Source organism: Vigna umbellata, chromosome 1, assembly GCF_029865625.1.
Source record: "Vigna umbellata cultivar VRB3 chromosome 1, Vumbellata_1.0, whole genome shotgun sequence".
Taxonomy (NCBI): domain Eukaryota; kingdom Viridiplantae; phylum Streptophyta; class Magnoliopsida; order Fabales; family Fabaceae; genus Vigna; species Vigna umbellata.
In genome coordinates, this window is record NC_142165.1 from 81,366,949 (window position 1) to 81,384,437 (window position 17,489).

The window sequence follows — 17,489 nt, forward strand, 5'->3', positions numbered from 1 at the left end:
TATCCTTCTATGTTCACATTAATTACATATTTAATAGTACTAGTGTCTTCTACAAGCATAACCCTCATTCATATATCTTTGGAAGGACCAATATTAAGGAGGAGGAAGATCAACACTTTGAAATTAAATACAAAATAGGCTTTTTAAGTTTGTTATTTTAGGCTTTTTAAGTCTATTTTACAATAGACTTAGATTCGGCAGACTTAAATTTTAAATTTGTTTTTGACTAAGATACTTAAATGTTAAGTTTGTTAGTATCCAATAGACTTAAACCTTTGTATATTTATAAATAAAAATGAGCGAATTAAATTTATTACTTTTTTTAAAATTTTACTTGTTTAATCATGAAACCAAAATCTGAAATATAATAAAATTTTCATAATAAAATATATATTTTGTGCAATTCAAGTACATAATATAAAGTTTTAAAATCAAAATAAACAATCATATGTCTAACTTAAAATTTGTAGTCTAAACAAAGTCTAACTTAATCTTTTAAGTCTAAACATAACCTAAACAAAACTTAAATTACACCTAATCAAAACCTAATATTCACATTGGAGAAAATAACTTGCCCATTGCTTGTAAAGTTAAACAAAACTTAAATTACACCTAATCAAAACCTAATATTCACATTGGAGAAAATAACTTGCCCATTGCTTGTAAAGTTCATGCAGTAGTTATAAGTGTTTATAACTAATTTGTCTATTGACTTATAAAAAAAGGGAAAATTAAATATAATAAATAATAAAATAAAATGAAGAAATGTACAATAAAACAAAATTAAGATATTTATTTATATTTTTTTCTTCACAATTATCTTCTTTAGTACTAAGCTCATTCTTATTGTTTCTCTTAATTACTCATTTACCAAAATATTATGTTTCATCTCTTAAGAAATAAAAGAAAGGAAAATAAAATAAAAACTCATTGTTTGTTATAAAAGAAAAATAATAATGACCATAAAATGGCAAGATTCATCATCATTTAGATAAACCTCGTATGCAAAACATGAGATTTTCATGAAGTAAGAAACTATCACAAGAACTAAATTCCTTTAGAAAAAGATAGTTAAACGACTAGCTTGATAGAATTGAATGAATTTATATATACTTGGAACAAATCTATCACATCTAGCATAATCTTTGATAGTAAAATCTCTTTTACCCATTTTGTGTTAATTAGGATATGTATTTGTTAAACATAAAAAAAGGAAGATTGTTAAGACAAGATCGCCTAAACCTTGTGTGTTAAGACAAGATCGTCTAACCAAACCTCTAGTTTTAAAGTTTAACAAAGTCTCTAAATGAAATAACGTTAAATAACGTGAACTGACCTAAACGCAAAGTGCTAATCACTATATATTAAAATATCCTATATGTTATAAGTTACTTAAAGAGATAGTACCTAAATGATAGTACACGTATAATGCCTAAACAACTATGATCTTCTAACTCTTTATTGCATGTATATTGTACTACTCTTTTTTCTATTGTGTTGTGCCTTTTTTTTCTATGTAGATCATATTAGTACAATACCTTTATTCAAAAGCTTACATCATAACCAGAAGAACATTTAGAGAAATGAAGATATTCTAGGAATGATTTCTTCATTCTTTCTGCATGTTTCTTTCGTACACAACACAATTGCCTCAACATAGATTTTGACCTAGTACAAAAGGCTACATCTTTATGTGAAAGTCAAAAGCTCTGAGTAACGGATCTTTTTCAAAGAGGTCTGTATAAAGAGGACATGCATGAAGAAGATATCAAGAATTATATGTGCACACTCTCTTGCTGCTATTTTCTAAAGCTTACATCGTCTAACACCTGTTCTTTGAAAAAAAAGTTTTTACAAGTTTTTGAAATCTCTATGAGAGTTGCATATCTTGTTCTTATAATTTGTAAAACACTTTGTTGTTTTCTTTCAAAAGTGAAGTAAAATACTTGTAAGTTTAACTCACTAGAGTTAAACCGTCTAGTCAGTTAGACTAATTCATACCAAGAGTGGTTATACTTCTTCTAACCAGTTAGGTTAGTTTAATACTAGGATTGGTTAAACTTATTGTAATACTTTGTGATTAGTGAAACTCCTTAAGATTGCTTAAAAAAAACTAAACATAACTCAGTTTAGAATGAATCAGTATACAAATAAGCCTACATTTTTAGTTTTCAAAGATTTTTTCTAAACGTTGTTTTAAATACTTAAGTGTTTAATAATTATTAGAGACCGCCTAACTCCTGAAAAAAAAATTAAACACTTGTTTTACGAAAAAAATTAAAACTCTATTCAAATCCTCTTTCTAGAGTTTTCCTATATTACAAAATTTGTATATAGGATTAATCTTCTTGTGTAAAAAATATACCTAAGATAATATATTTAAAATAATGATAATATGGGCTAAACCTAAATATAAAGAAATATGTAAAAATAAAATAATTAACATATAAAATATGTTATCCTAATTAACACAAAACCTAATATATCTAACAACGTTGATGACCAAATAAAAGATTGTTAGGTAGAAAGGAAAGAGGCTACCGGATATCAACACAATCTGCCTGGCCTTAATCATAAATCGATTATTTATATCTTAAGTTTGGGTTCACGGTTACTGTTTATTACTCATTCTTAGGTTGTTGTTGGAAATGTAGAAATATGTAGCTTCTCTGTGTTTTTATTAGTTTTGCCAACACTTTTCACCATACTTAAGATCCACTCTCTAATAATTATATTTAGCTTTAACCATGAACACTTGTGCTGTTAATGATCAGACAATATTTAACTTCCTACTTCACAGTTTCCTATTTAGAACATTTAATTTAAATTCAAGCAATCCGGATCTACTCCTATCTTAGAACGCTACTAACATATGGCGCAATTCAACAATCATTTGGACTGCACATATTTCACTTGCACAACTGAACCCAAATCAACAACGCACGCTACATGCTGAAAACAGATTACAATATTTGGGAGTTGTGAATTTTGTAGGAGGCCTAAAAATTATGCAATAATCGAACACATGGAAACACACAGGTGAATTGACCGAAAGAAATTAACATACAGAATGCCAAAAAAACACTTATGCATACAGGTAAAAAAACCGAATACAAAATCATCACGAATACAAAACAATTAACATGAGAAGAGAATGGACATTAGCAAACGTACAGAAAACACGAACAGAGATTCAAGAACACAGGACCATTTGCCGGTTGAATTTAAGCACATAGGTCAATCCCGAAAGGCTGAACGTACTATACACTACTATGAACCAATACCTGAAAAACTCAAATTCAGATAAGCATAATTTCATCGAAACCTAGCTCGTGTACAGATTGGCATACGAAAAATTAAGGGGGAAATAAGCAATTGGGGAAGAATTTGACCGATTAAGCATGAACCCAAGTGTTGAAACAGTGAACGAAGTTTGGGATGGATGACTATGAGCTGGAACGAAAAAGAGAATGGAGAATTGAGATGAAACGAACGAAGACACCACACACTTGAAGATAACGTCAGGATGAATGAAGGAGGAGTGTTGAGCTCAACACTCACAATAAGACCCTGGGTGAGAGTGGCACTCCTTTTTCTCACACAACAATGCAAAAAGTTTCTATTCTCAAGATGCAAAGTTGTCTTTACAAAGAATGCAGCCCCTGTTTATATAGTTTAAGGGTAAACTCACCTAAAAGTTAAAACAACTAAAATAAGCAAGCATTAGCACTCTTAATTACAAGCTACTTATCAAAGGAAACGTAGGTCTTCTAGAAGCATGGGACAAGACGGGCCCGCTGGGTGTTGTGTTGGCAACCGGGCGGGCGAATTGGACGAAAGAAGCCCTTGACTTGGGTTGCACTAGGCCCAGGTCTTTGTCGTTGGGCATTCATGCACCATGCTAAGCCCTTCTCTTGTGTGTTATTCCTTTGTACCTGATCAGGCTCTCATCACTTATATTGGTCGAGTGATACATTTTGAGAATGTTTCTTTCATTCTGCTTTTCTGACTTGTATGTTTGTTGTGTTGTGGTGCCTTGAACACTTCTGTGGTGAAAATTCTGGTGCAATTTTGGTTAAGCAAATTTGGCTGCTGACTGGACTCAATGGCGTTGAGAGAATGTTCTGATTTGGTGCTACACTTGAACTAGTCTGTGTTGAATCAGCTGCAACGAGAAGCAGTGAGAGTAGGGTTGGCAGCTGCAGTAACTGGTCTCGTCCTCAAGCTAGCAGTGTGCAAGCTGGTAGTAACTCCAAGATAAAGGTGTGGCTGTTTGAATCAGTGCAGATTCGAAAAGTGCATCTATCCTTTTCTACTACTCAGGAAGCTAGAATTTGTCCAAGATATATAACACTAAATTGGTTGGTGCCTTTATGATAAATTGATCGCACATAGTCATTCTTTGGAAGCCACACAGTTAGTTCAACTGGTTGGTTTCATCAAAGGGTATTGCTACACTCAAACAAAGCGGCACAACAATACATCTCTGGTTCTATTAGGTGCTAGTCAATTAGTGCAGTAACCTATTTTTGGAGCACCTGAATTTCTAGCTTGAAGCGATGCAAAGCAGTGCAAAGTGGAAACCTTCAACTGAATTAAATTTTTTTTGCATAGGACATTACAATTGGCCAAATTATGTCCTGCCAAATTGGTTGATTGAGTGCTTTATTGTGAAGGCATCATCAAGCAATTAATACAACTACAATTTTTTTGGTTTATGAGTGGCAGCAACCAACTAACCAATTATAGCAACACATTCATGTTCATTCGGTGTAGTGAATTTAGAGCAAAAAGATGTAAATTGAAATTCATATTCAAGTAAGGGCTCATAGATTGAATTGGAAATAGTAGAAGATTGGTCCATTTCCTAGCTTTTTGCGGTGATTGGCTCTAATAAGCTAGTCGTTCCACAGCTTGTCCATGTAAAAAGGCTGGTCAAATTAAGTAGTCAGTGGTGTCTAAATTAGTGGAATCTTCAAGCTGAAGGTGTTGTTAAAGCCGTGCAAATTGGGAAAAGTGCAGCTGTTACACTTTGATACACCAAGGACTCCAAGTAGTCCCATTAGCAACATGCAATCTGGTGATTTATTGTACAGGTGTTGTTCCTAGTATCATTAAATGGTTGAGACACTCTTGCTACCAAGTCCTCATCAACCGATTCCAAACCCTCTGTTCCTGAGTAGTAAATATCAGATTTATACTGTTTAACGTCCAGTGTGCAAAAATACTTTTTAATGCTTGATTAAAGATATCTTGTTTATACATATATTGATCTTTATCTCTGTCTGTGCTTAATAACATGCATCATGTGACACTTGCATCTGTATATTTTAACACACTAATAGACACAACATTCAAAGTAACTATCTAGTCAACCCCTTAGAATCACTTAGAATTCATAGTAACTCTCTAGTCAACCCCTTTCACACTACTTAGAATCACCCTTTTTGATTGTTTATCAAATAAGGAGCGAGATATATGCACAATCAACATATAACATAGTCACCATCTAGAAGAGCATGTACTTAAGGGGAGTACACTAGTCAGTATCTAGGAGAATGTATTCAAGGGGAGTACACCAGACGATAGGATAAAATAGGATAACACATAATTAAGGGGAGTTTCCATATTCTTAGAGGTTCATGCATAATATTGTACACATTAATGTAAATGTAATATGTTTATGTGTTTAAATATCAGTCTTTTATTTATTTTATACTTTGATGTGTTATTATGCTTTGATTATTTTGCTCATATTAGTTTCAACGGTTTAGAACACTAACCCACATGCACAAGACAAAATATTAATAAACTCACAAGATAATTAAACAACTAAGAACCTTAAATGTTTTATAAATGCACCTCTGTATCTCTTCCTCTTTAATTTTTCACATTTCCCTCTCGCTAGATTTCATTCAAGTTCACTCTCATTCTTTTCTTTCGCTATTCGTCTCATCCCTCTCACTTGCATTTCTCGGCATCTCCGTCATCAGCCACATCATTTTCAGAACTTCAGCCACGTTGTGGAGCGTATTCCTTCGCTCGCTGTCACGCTTGGAGGTCTCATTTCATTTCCTCTCGCGCATTCGAGAGAGCACTTTCATTTCTCACATCAGAGAGCCTCACTCTCATTTCTCTCCATTTCGGTTTCCTGGCGTCTTCCTTCTCGAGAGACATCTCCTCGTCGCACGTCGTTCATCATCACGGCAAGGCTTCTTCACTCACAGAATCATCTCTATTTCCTCTATCCTTCATTTTTCACCGAATCATTCATAGAGCTAAACCCTCTGTTGGGGTTTCTTCTCCTTTTCACCATTTCCCTTCGATTCCACCGATTAAAACCTTGTTTTCACCATTAGAAACATTTTCCACCGATTCAACTTTGATTTACACCGATCAATCGGTCCAGAATAGGTTTCCTTCTTCTTCTAGGTTTTCTATCAAGTTTAATCCTTTGTTTCATGTTCTTCTTCGAGTTTTTGTCATATTTTCGCTACGTCTTCTCTTTGGAAGAAGCTTCGAGGATTCGCGTCGCACCTACAGTCATCTTCTCAGAGCTGCTCTTCCAACCGTAGTTATAGTTCACATTCTTCTCTGTAACACTTTTCCCCTCTTTACCCTGTTAATTTAGTTTTCATATTTATAGAAATTTTAATAAAACATGTTTGCTTTTATTATCATATTATGTAAAGTAATGAATGCTATTTTCACTGTTTTTATCTTTGTTTTAATTTTTCCATCATTTGCAGACCCCTACTTGAACACTGATGCGGGGACAATGTCTCCTTTCGAGCATGCGGAGGTTTTCGTCTTAGATGATAGCGGAGAGGTAAGCAAATGAAAATTTTCTACAACAAGATGACAGTCATTAGATTTTTTATTTCCTTCTAAATTCAATGGAAGGTTGAGGTTGTATGTTATGTTATACTTTCCCCTGCTCTTTTCATTTTCTCATTTTACTTCATAAGTGCAAGCTAAAACTTTTTGAGTCGTAGTAAAAGAGGATATCTGCAGTTTGTTTTCCTCTGAAGTTTTAGATTGCCATTTTCATTATTTTTTTTGTTTGTGGAAGCTTGAACTTGATCTTGGGAACTACGAACGATTTTTGGACATTAAATTAACTGGCGACAATAACATCACAACTAGAAAAATGTATCAGGTGAGCCAGATGTTTCTAATTGTTTTGTTTTGGATGTTTATAGTTTGTTATTGAGAAGGAGAGAAGAGGAGATTATGAAAGAGGAGAGGTCAAGCTCGGGCAGCCTTGGGGGAGTTTGTTGAGGTGGGGTGGCTTACTCGATCTTAGTATTTGTAAATTTTTTTGAAGTTTACCCAATTCGCATTGCTGATTGGAATTTATTTATTTATTTTTTAACCTGGGTATTTTAGTTAATCAATGCTTCATGTTAGGTATGTCCCATTGACACCCACCCTTAATGAAATGGATCTCTTCTGGTACAGAAAATGAAATGATCTTGAAATCTGGTTTTTACTTATGTTTGATTTGACTTATAAGGAGTAGAAACTTGATTTGTTTAGGCATTAACACTTGGGTCAAATATGTATTGTTTAAGCAAAACTAGTGCAGTTGTCAAGACTTATGTAGAGCCATGTTAAGGAACTGTTTGACTAGTGATCTTATTATATATATAGTTGAAAAGAAGGTGATTGAAATTTTCAGTTACTTAAGTAAGATCTCACTTGAATCACTTTTTATTATAAATGATTTTCTTGCACACATAACACTTAAGTAAGATCTCACTTGAATCGCTTTATTATTTTTCTGAGTAAACACTTTCTTTTACAGGGTTTAGCATTCTCTTCAATTGGTGAATATAAGAAAGCTGAGGATGCACATCTAAAATCACTTCAAATTGATAGAAATTTTCTTGAAGCATGGGCACACCTGACTCAGGTATCTATCAACCTTATTGTACTGATAGATTGTTGGAACATTTAGTTATTAACTTAGCTGAAAGCTTTTTCTGAAAATCCTGAGTCATCTGTGTGCATATTATTTTATGGTTTGAAATGTAATCTATTGTATCAATGGATTCTCTTTGGTCTCTAATAGTATCTTTCCTCACTTCTTTCATTCATAACATTTCTTTCCCGTATACTACTAACTCATTCTACTTGAATTAAAGTTTTCATTTAATGTCAGCCAAGTAACTTAGTTTACATTTGCATTTTTCCTTTAGTAACTTGTAGGTTTAACTCTACAAAACAGGTTTCGTCTTTCATGCCTTTTAATGGTGGCTTTTCTGTTTGATGACTTTGTTACTAACCCTGTTCTGAATGTGTGATGGTAGTTGATCAGGATCTATCAGTGTGTGATTTATAAAATTATCTATTAACTATGGGACAGAGTTTTTGGCCTTTCATTTTATGTTATAGGAAAAGCTTTTTTTTAAATTATTTTGGCTGCTAGATTTAATATTATATTTCGATATCCATTCAATTATTCTAAATTAAGATATAACTTTTTCAATATTATATTTCTATATCCATTCAATTTTTTCCCATATTTAATTCTAAAGATTATGGGTTAGATGGAAATTGAAAACTAAAAATTAAAAATGAATTATACTTAGCAAACAGTGGGAGAAAATAATATTCATATCCATATTTTTAATACTATATTCTAAGGCAACCACCAAGTTTCTTCTCACTTGGTGGTGGGATCGGCTATATTTTAAAGCAACTAATTTACAATGACTTTTCTTTCATGCAGCTGGAACCGTATTTATGTAGTTTAATTTGTTAATTTCATGGTTTTGATGGTTTTCTTTTTTTCTTTTTTCTTTTAAAATTGAATTTCATACTTTTGCATTTTAAGTGGTTTAAGTTCATGCAATATCCTAAACCTTTTGCTTTGAATTTATCCTAAAGTGTTTGGATATGAAATATATTGCAACCCTCTGACGATTGATTAAAATATATTGCCTCAGGATCCTGAGGCATATAAAGTTGCATGGAATCTTTTAAAGGTATTCCTACTATTTAGACTAAACATATTTATTCCATTTTCAGATCTTTAATATTGATATATATGTTAAAATCTCATATAGTGATATATTATTTATTGGTTTTCTATAATTGGACTTATTTTGCAGGGCGTTGATGGTGTTCTAGTTCCAAGAGGTTTTGGTGATGGAGGAATGCAAGGGAAAATTCTTGCGACTAAGTATGCCCGAGAACATAGTGTTCCATTTCTGGGCATTTGTTTGGGGATGCAAATTGTTGTCAATGAGTAGAGATTTGTTCATGGGTAGACGATGTGAATCAACTACTACTGAATCATTTAACACAAGTGTATATGAATCATTTAAATATGTATAATATAAATGATGTATTAAATATTACACTATTTAATGTTTGAAATGAATTTTATTTTGTTAGTTTCATTAAATATTTTTATTTGAAGCTATATTAACTATAAATTGATGGAATAAGATGATAATACAAGTATATTATTATAATTTTTAAATGTAATAATTAATTTTTTTTTTTAAAAAAAACATATATTATAACGTACTAAACCATGTACGTCATGATACGTTGATCACATATTATAACGTACAAAAATATATACGTAATAATAAATCACATATTATAATGTACAAAAATTTCTACGTCATGTTACCTTCCACTTATTATAACGGACAAACGAAAATTTGTCATAATAAACTACGCATATTATGACGGATTTTAGAAACTACGTTATAATATGTTCAACATATTATAACGTAAATTTCTGCTACGTTATAAAATGCGCAGACTTACTATATCGCCCAGAACTATGTCCCCAGTAACTACGTTATAAAAGATCATTTTTGTACGTTATAAAATGTCATTTTTCCACTAGTGAATTGAGAAAATTCATATTGTTTAGATGTGTATTTGTTAAACATAAAAAAGGGGGAGATTGTTAAGACAAAATCGTCTATAAGATTAAAATGTCTAAACGCACTCATGTTTTGAAGTTTAACAAAACAACATTAAATGAAATAATCATAAAATAGGTTATTAAGTAGAATATCGGAATAGGTGAAACATATGTGATAAGTTAAATAGTTTGAAAATCTAGTAACCTAGGAAAGTTGTAGAAAAACATTTGGGCTTAACCTAGATGCAACTCTAAACAATTACCTAAAGTTAAAAGCGTCAATGAGAGCCTTGCTAAATGCATAAGCTATACTCTATCAAACGGTGATTAGTCAAAACTCTCAAATAGATAAAAGTGTCGAGAAAATGTTTTTGGTAAGTCATTTGAAAGTCTTAATTAATATTACAAAAGCTTGTGAAAGACAACTCGCTAAGCCCATTAGCTGAAGGAAGCAGAATCTTAAAGCGTTTACAATGGACTAAATGATATCATTAGCTAAATCATTCACTTCGTCCAACAATGAAGTCTCATTAATGCTTGGCATCTTAGTAAAAGGGCTTAAATGAAAATATAAAAATCACTTTATTGTTCAGAAGAAGCATTAAATGTTATTAAATGATCAACGTTCAAAAACAACAAAAATGATAAGAGAAAAGACATATTTATTGCATGCATATCTATTCTACTTTTTGCAAATAGCCTACTACATGCATCCACATATCCAATGCATATCAGAAGTGGACGTTAAAAACAAAGAAGACATTCACGAAATGTTCTCTCTATTAGAAGTTGTGTCAGAAAAATAGTACAACCTACTTCTATCAAAGTACTAAAAAAGCAAGTCTGCTATGACAAGTTAACTTTAACCAACGACTGCTTCACACGACAAGACTAAGAAGACACAATATTCAAGGCAAAAGCTCAATCTAACGAATATCTTTTGAGAAGTCTTCAAATAGAAGATGATTCAAAGAAAGAATCAAGAGAATAACTTACGAGAAGAATATCATACAAAGAGAAAAGAAATATCGCCGCCGAGAGAAAAGCACATAACAACTCAAGAATAAAAAGAGAATATCTTAAAAGAAAAAGCTTAAGGCTTACTTCACTTGGAGGAGAGGATTTGAGGGAGAGTGAGTGGATGGATTTGAGGGGATTTGAGGATGAATTAGAGGTTATTTATTTGGATGGATTTGGAGGTAAATGGAAGTGGATTTGAAAGTAAAGTTTATAAGAATTAGTGTACGATTTGATTGATGTGACAGATAAAAAAAATTTGTTTAATTGGTAGAAATTGAAGATTACCAAAATGCCCCTAGTTATTAAAGTAATATAAAATGATAATTGTTAATGTTATATTTAATTGTAAAAATGTTTATAAGGAGAAAAAAAATAAAAAATAATTTTTAAAATGTATTGAAATAATTATTTTTAAAATATAAGAGTAATGATTCTTTGAGATACCTAAATTTTTTACATTCTTTTGACATTATTCTTTTTTATTTTTTACTTTCTTCTTTCTTAAAAAAATACAAAAATTTACATTTTTATGACCATTATATCCTTGTGCTCGTGTCAAATAAATGTAAAAGCTTATCATGATACCATTACTCATAAACTAAATTATCAATTATTTAGTAGATGATAAATTAATTTTAAAACGTATTTTCATAGATTTATAAGAATTACACTCACAAATTAATATAAAAAAATAATGTTAAAATTACACTTATCTGGATCAGTGAGTAAAGGCATGATTTCTTGACTTTGAGAGCCATAGAGAATATTGGAATCAGATCGAAAAGGTAGAATTGTATCGTCTTGGATTACATCATTACATGCAAAATCATTTTGAAAAGGAAAAGAAAAATTCTCTTCTCAGTCTCCACTTACCTAAATTCCCTGCAACACCATTTGAAGTAGAAAAATTGAGAAAGATAGAGTGAAGAGAAAGAAATGGAGAAAATAGAGCAGTGAATGGTGAGTACCAATAGAATAAATATGCACGTGGCATCAATTGGGTCAGGCCCAGTGGTTTTGTTCCTCCACGGCTTCCCGGAACTATGGTACTCGTGGCGCCACCAGCTTCTGTCGCTCTCCGCCGTGGGTTACCGAGCAATCGCCCCCGACCTTCGCGACTATGGCGACACCGACGCCCCACCCTCCGCTTCTTCTTATTCTGCTCTCCACATCGTGGTCTCCACCTCTCTGGGGTCTCTCCGCCGACGTAGCTCACCTCTCATTCCTCAGTTTCTCCCTCGCTGATAATAAGTTCTCCGGCCCCATCCTTCCGCCTCTCTCCTCCCTCTCTGCCCTCCACTTCCTCAACCTCTCCAACAATGGCTTTAACCAAACCTTTCCCCCGGAGCTATCGCGCCTCCAGAGACTCGAGGTCCTCGACCTCTACAATAACAACAGCACCGTCTCACTCCCTCTGGTCGTCACGCAGATGCTTAACCTCCCTCTGGTCAGTACAAAATTATTCCACAGAATCGAATACATACCACTCTAGAACTGTGAGGGAATAGAATACAGGAAAAAATGGAACCGGATAAACCATGTTTTTACTCTAGGGAATCGAATACAAACATAGGGAAGCGAATACAGGTCCCTTTGTATTTGTTTGTATAACGGAACCGAATATAAATGCTATGTAATCAAATACGTTTCTATTCTTCTTCGTCTTCACCATTCCTCTTCATCTTCTTCATGTTCAAGAACTTTGGAATCAGTTATTTTGACATTAGAATCGAATGTTATTTGCACGTTAATATATTTGGACATGGTATTATAAGATAACTCAAGGATAAATGTGACTTTTTAAACACAATCCCTCCAAATCTCGACACATTAGCGGGTGATGAAAAAGTTACTCATCCCACAAATCATCTCAAATCAATTTGCGCATATCTTTTAAAACGAACACGCAAATCAGTTTAAATCTTTGCTTGCAAATCTAACTGAATAGTGAAATCCATTCATGTGAACACACCCTAAGTCTAGAAACACTATCAAGCTTCGTTATAATATAAGCTTACTATTTGTAAGTGGACAGAAAAGAGAGAAAAACACCCAGCGAGTGTACAGACTGAGTTGTATTGAACATATATCCTCTTTGTGAGAGTAATCATGTAATGACTTGTAAGCAATCAGATTGATTGCACATTCTGAAGAGAATTCAAACACTTGTTGATTAACTCAGACAAGTTAAGGATTGATAGACAATGTATCAGGAGATACCAAGATTGTTTAGGGATACCAAGAGTGAGTGAAACTCAACTAGACAGTGTATCAGGTTGATACCAAGAGTGTTTGGGGATACTAGGAGTGGTGAATGATGAAGAATATTGCATAACCAAGAGTGGGTGAAACTCAAATAGGCAACGTATCAAGGGATACTAGGATTGTCTAGGGATACCAAAAGTGGTGAGAATACTCAGTTGTAATCTTGTTGAAGATTATAGCGGATCCCTCTAAGAATAGAGGAGACTAGATGTAACTCAGTTTGAGTGAACTAGTATAAAAATATCTGTGCATTTATTGTTTTATTCTCTCTCAAAGTTTCTCTTACAAAACTCGTAGTTGCACTTTCATTACTAATATATAAGCTTCCTATACTTTTATTAAAAAGGAAGTGTTATTCAAACACTGCAGCGAATATCTCTTAACCATTGAATAACATTTGAAAAGAACTCATTGCTTAAATCAATTTCAAAGTCGAGTTTTTAAACAGTCTACGTAAAATCTTTCAATCTCGATGAAGGTGTTATATCATACCGGTTGTGATTTTTTTTTCAAATAACATTATTCAACCCCCCTTCTAGTGTTTTTCAGGTACTTCACAAGTTTCCAAGGAACTAGAGCCAATTCAAAGAGAAAATATTTTTCATTCTAGATGTCTCATGAACAACAAGGTTTGTTCTCTAATCATTGACGGAGAAAGTACTGCAAATATTGATATCACAAGGGTGGTAGAAAAGCTTGGCTTCGAAACCTTTCCTATGTCAAGCCCTACAAGCTTACTTGGATAAATAAGGAGAGAGAAATTGATGTTAATAAACATATCCTAATTAACTTCTCCATAGGAAGCTACATGGATGAACTACTTGGTGATGTTGTCCCCAAGGAAGTCACACGTTTATTACTTGGTAGGCCATGACAATTTGATAAACTCACCCTCCATGATGTCCATACTAACAAGTTTTCTTTTTACTTTCATGGGAAGAAAATCACTTTAGCACCTCTATCACCTCAAGAGGTTAATGAGTACCAAACTAAAATGAAAAAAATAAAAAAATAAAAAGAAGAAAAGAAAGAAGAAAAGAAAGAAAAAAAACAAGCTTTCACCAAAGTATTACTTGTCCATTAAAAGAGAGTCTCAAAGCAAGTTGGCCACTCTCCTTCTTATTTTACCTTCCCTCTCCAAACCAAAAAGGAGAGACAAAGCCATAATCACAAAGAGAGGAAAGATAGTTTTCTTAAAGCTAGGGGTTGCTTCTAGAGTAAAGGTTGGGAAAGACCTCATAGGAGGAAAGAGAAATTACTTCCTCAAATGAACTTAAAATCAATCTAGAAGGGCTTTAAAAATTTGTGGTCAAATTCTCTCCAAGAAGGGAAGGATGATGAGCCGCTAACCCCTACTAAGGATGGAGGCACATGCTTAAGGAAGATGAACATGATTAGAAGGGAAGTTTCTTCACCTTTTTTCTTTTATTGGGTTTAGTTTTTATATTGACTTTTTTTGTTGACTTGAGTTTAGTTGACCTTGTTGACTTGACTTGAGTTAACTTGTCTTTTGTTTAGTTGTTTATTTTGTAGGATAAACTAGGATCATCTTGGAGAAGGATAACACTACTTGTAGTGGAGGAGAGGCTTGGGCTTGAGCCCACATATACCTTGAGTGCCTTTTTGGAAGCATGGAGGAACTTGGAGTTGACCTTCATTTTAGAAGGTCAAAGGTGCCTCATGAGATCCTTGGAGGGTAAGCTAGGTCACGCTCTACCCAAGGTGTCTCTTAAATGACCCATTTTCTAGAATCTTTCTTATTTATTTGCTTATTTCCCCTATTTTATGTTTTTACAAAGAGATCCCTTCCATCACTTATAAAAAAGGCTCTGCTACACTTGTAAAATGATTGAATATTTTAAGTGTTATACATCATATTTTACCACCTTTGTGACTGCTCTCTTAATAGTGTAAGCTTTTTATTAGTCTCATCTTGAGCCTGGAGCTCAAGTGGCACCATCAACCTCTTATATTAAGTATGGTAAGCCTTATGCCCCCTCAAGTGGCGTGCCAACATTACAACCTCATCCCCCTTCTAGTCTTCCATCTTATGTTCCATCTTTCTTCTCTTTTTGTTTAGTGTTATTTTCATTTGACTTTTCACTTCCATTGTGTTTTTTCTTTTAGTTTCATTTAAATGCACCTTTCTTCTTCTCTAGAATCCTTGAAAGTGCACCTTTACATCTAGATAACCTCTTGGATATCGTAAATTATAGTGAGAATCTTCCATGATTTTTTTTCATCATCAACACCATATTTGCTAAAACTAAAATGGGTTTTCATCAATTTCTCACGGTGACACATTGAGTCTAAACCACTACCTCTCTAACAATTCCTCTACTTGCTTCTTCAACTTCACAAACTTGACAAGAACCATTCTATAAGGAGCTATTGACATTGGTCTTGCTCAATGCATTAAATTAATAGTGAACTCCACCTCTTTTCAAGGTGGTAGTCCTAACACCTTCTCCGGAACACATCTATAAACTCTTCCACAATTGGGATCCCTCACGTTTGTCCTTCATTGGCCTATTTCAAACAACTCAAAACCATAAAATATTATGCCCCATTTTTCAACTAACTTCACACTTTAAGCACAACCACTGACTCAAAATCTTAAGAATTTCAAGGAGAAATTCTATGTCTTGGTGATGTTAGTGTATGTTTGACATATGAGAGCTCAAAAAAGAGGTATCATGATATACTACCAGCCATTCAATTTTTTAAAAGATTAATGGAGCGAAGGAGACAAATGACAGGAGGTATCGTGGACTATTGGTCTTAGACATGAAAGATTAATTAACCACGTGAATAGTAGGGTGATAACCCTTGTGTTTATGACTTTTGAGATTATAAATACTACTACGAGTGTACACCTATAGTGAGACCTAATGTCAAAGCATGTATCCAGATAATTGAGTCTAGAATCAAGTGTATGTATGTTTTTGTGAGTTTTTAGTACTTTATAAATGGTGATCTAGTATTTGATATGATTAAATAATCTGATGATGTTTTCTTTTGAACTCTATCTTACCTTGTTGTCTTTCGTGTGCTATTTGGTTCTTTTGAGATGATCACTTTATTGGTATAAGCAGAAGAAATAGGTGTTGTAACATCTTTAGCAGATGACCATGACACTAGATAGTTTCTTCTTGATTTTCTAATGGTTTATGTTTAGTTGTTTTAAATATATTTATTATTATGGTTATTTCCTTTTAGATAATTACACTAATATTATATCTATATGGTTGTGATAAATATGTTTTGTTTTATCAAAATTTTATAACACTCTATTTTATCAGTTGTAAGCTGTTAAAATTGAAACCTTATAATAATATTAGGAAACAATTTCAAATTAATATATTATTAATAAAATTTTAACATAAATACAATAAATATTTAATATTTAACTTCTAAAATATTATAATTATTTAACTTCAGAACTTATTTTCATGTTAAAAATTTTCTTACATTTTACCCAAAGAAAGTAATTTATCATCACAAAAACACTACATAAATGTTCACAAAAAAACACATTAATTATATATGCACGACTATTAATTATATATGCACGACTATACAGTGAGACAAATTGAGTTTCATCTCTATAGAATTATTATAATTTTTTTTCTTGAACAATATAATTAAGATAACAAAAACACAAAGAAAAATAGAAAAAAAATACTAGATACAAATTGAAAAAAGAATCACATATATGAAATAAAATTTTGCAAAAATTGAATAAATTATAATTTAATTTAACATAAATATTTTACAATTAACTTATACCCTTATAATTTATTTTTTTATATTACTTTTTAATATTATAATATTATATTATAGCAATATGGTTTATTTTTCAATATATAACAAATGATAATGTTGTTTACAAAAAAAATAATAAGCACCAAAAATATATTTCTATGTTAGAATTATTCACTATAAGGTTAGAGAGTTATAAGTAATATAAGAAAGTAATCAGTACTATTGTACTTTTCATTTTTCTTGCACAGTTCAAAAATACACAATTTAAAACTAATATACACTGTACAATTTATTAAATATTTTTTAACTAATAATTTCTTTTATCTATAATTATAAAATGAAATTATTTTTTAAATAATTTTTTATATAATTTTATTCGGCTAACTATTTTTAATTCAAATAATTATTTATAATAAAAAACAATTTCCATAATAAAAATTATTATTTTATAATTATTTTTATAAAATTTATTTTACACTTTATTAATATTTTCTATTTTAATAACTAAAAAGTATTTTATAATTTAAATAAATTTTTATTATAGTAAAAG

The 17,489-nt window shown here is 32.1% G+C and overlaps 1 protein-coding gene and 1 long non-coding RNA gene across 2 annotated transcripts; one reads left to right on the plus strand and one right to left on the minus strand.

Moving 5' to 3' along the window:
• Positions 1–2,922: 2,922 nt before the first annotated feature.
• LOC148206579 (uncharacterized) lies at positions 2,923–3,675 on the minus strand. Its single transcript, XR_015786129.1, has 2 exons — positions 3,393–3,675; positions 2,923–3,284 (listed from the first exon to the last, which is right to left on the minus strand). It is a non-coding gene; the product is annotated as an uncharacterized LOC148206579 (long non-coding RNA).
• A 223-nt stretch (positions 3,676–3,898) lies between these two features.
• LOC148206580 (uncharacterized) lies at positions 3,899–9,412 on the plus strand. The gene is made up of 7 exons (XM_088108102.1): positions 3,899–3,967; positions 4,166–4,243; positions 5,909–6,596; positions 6,750–6,829; positions 7,203–7,282; positions 8,952–8,990; positions 9,117–9,412. The coding sequence occupies exons 1-6, from the start codon at positions 3,899–3,901 to the stop codon at positions 8,986–8,988; spliced, it is 1,032 nt and encodes a 343-aa protein (XP_087964228.1). The 3' UTR covers positions 8,989–8,990; positions 9,117–9,412.
• Positions 9,413–17,489: the final 8,077 nt, after the last annotated feature.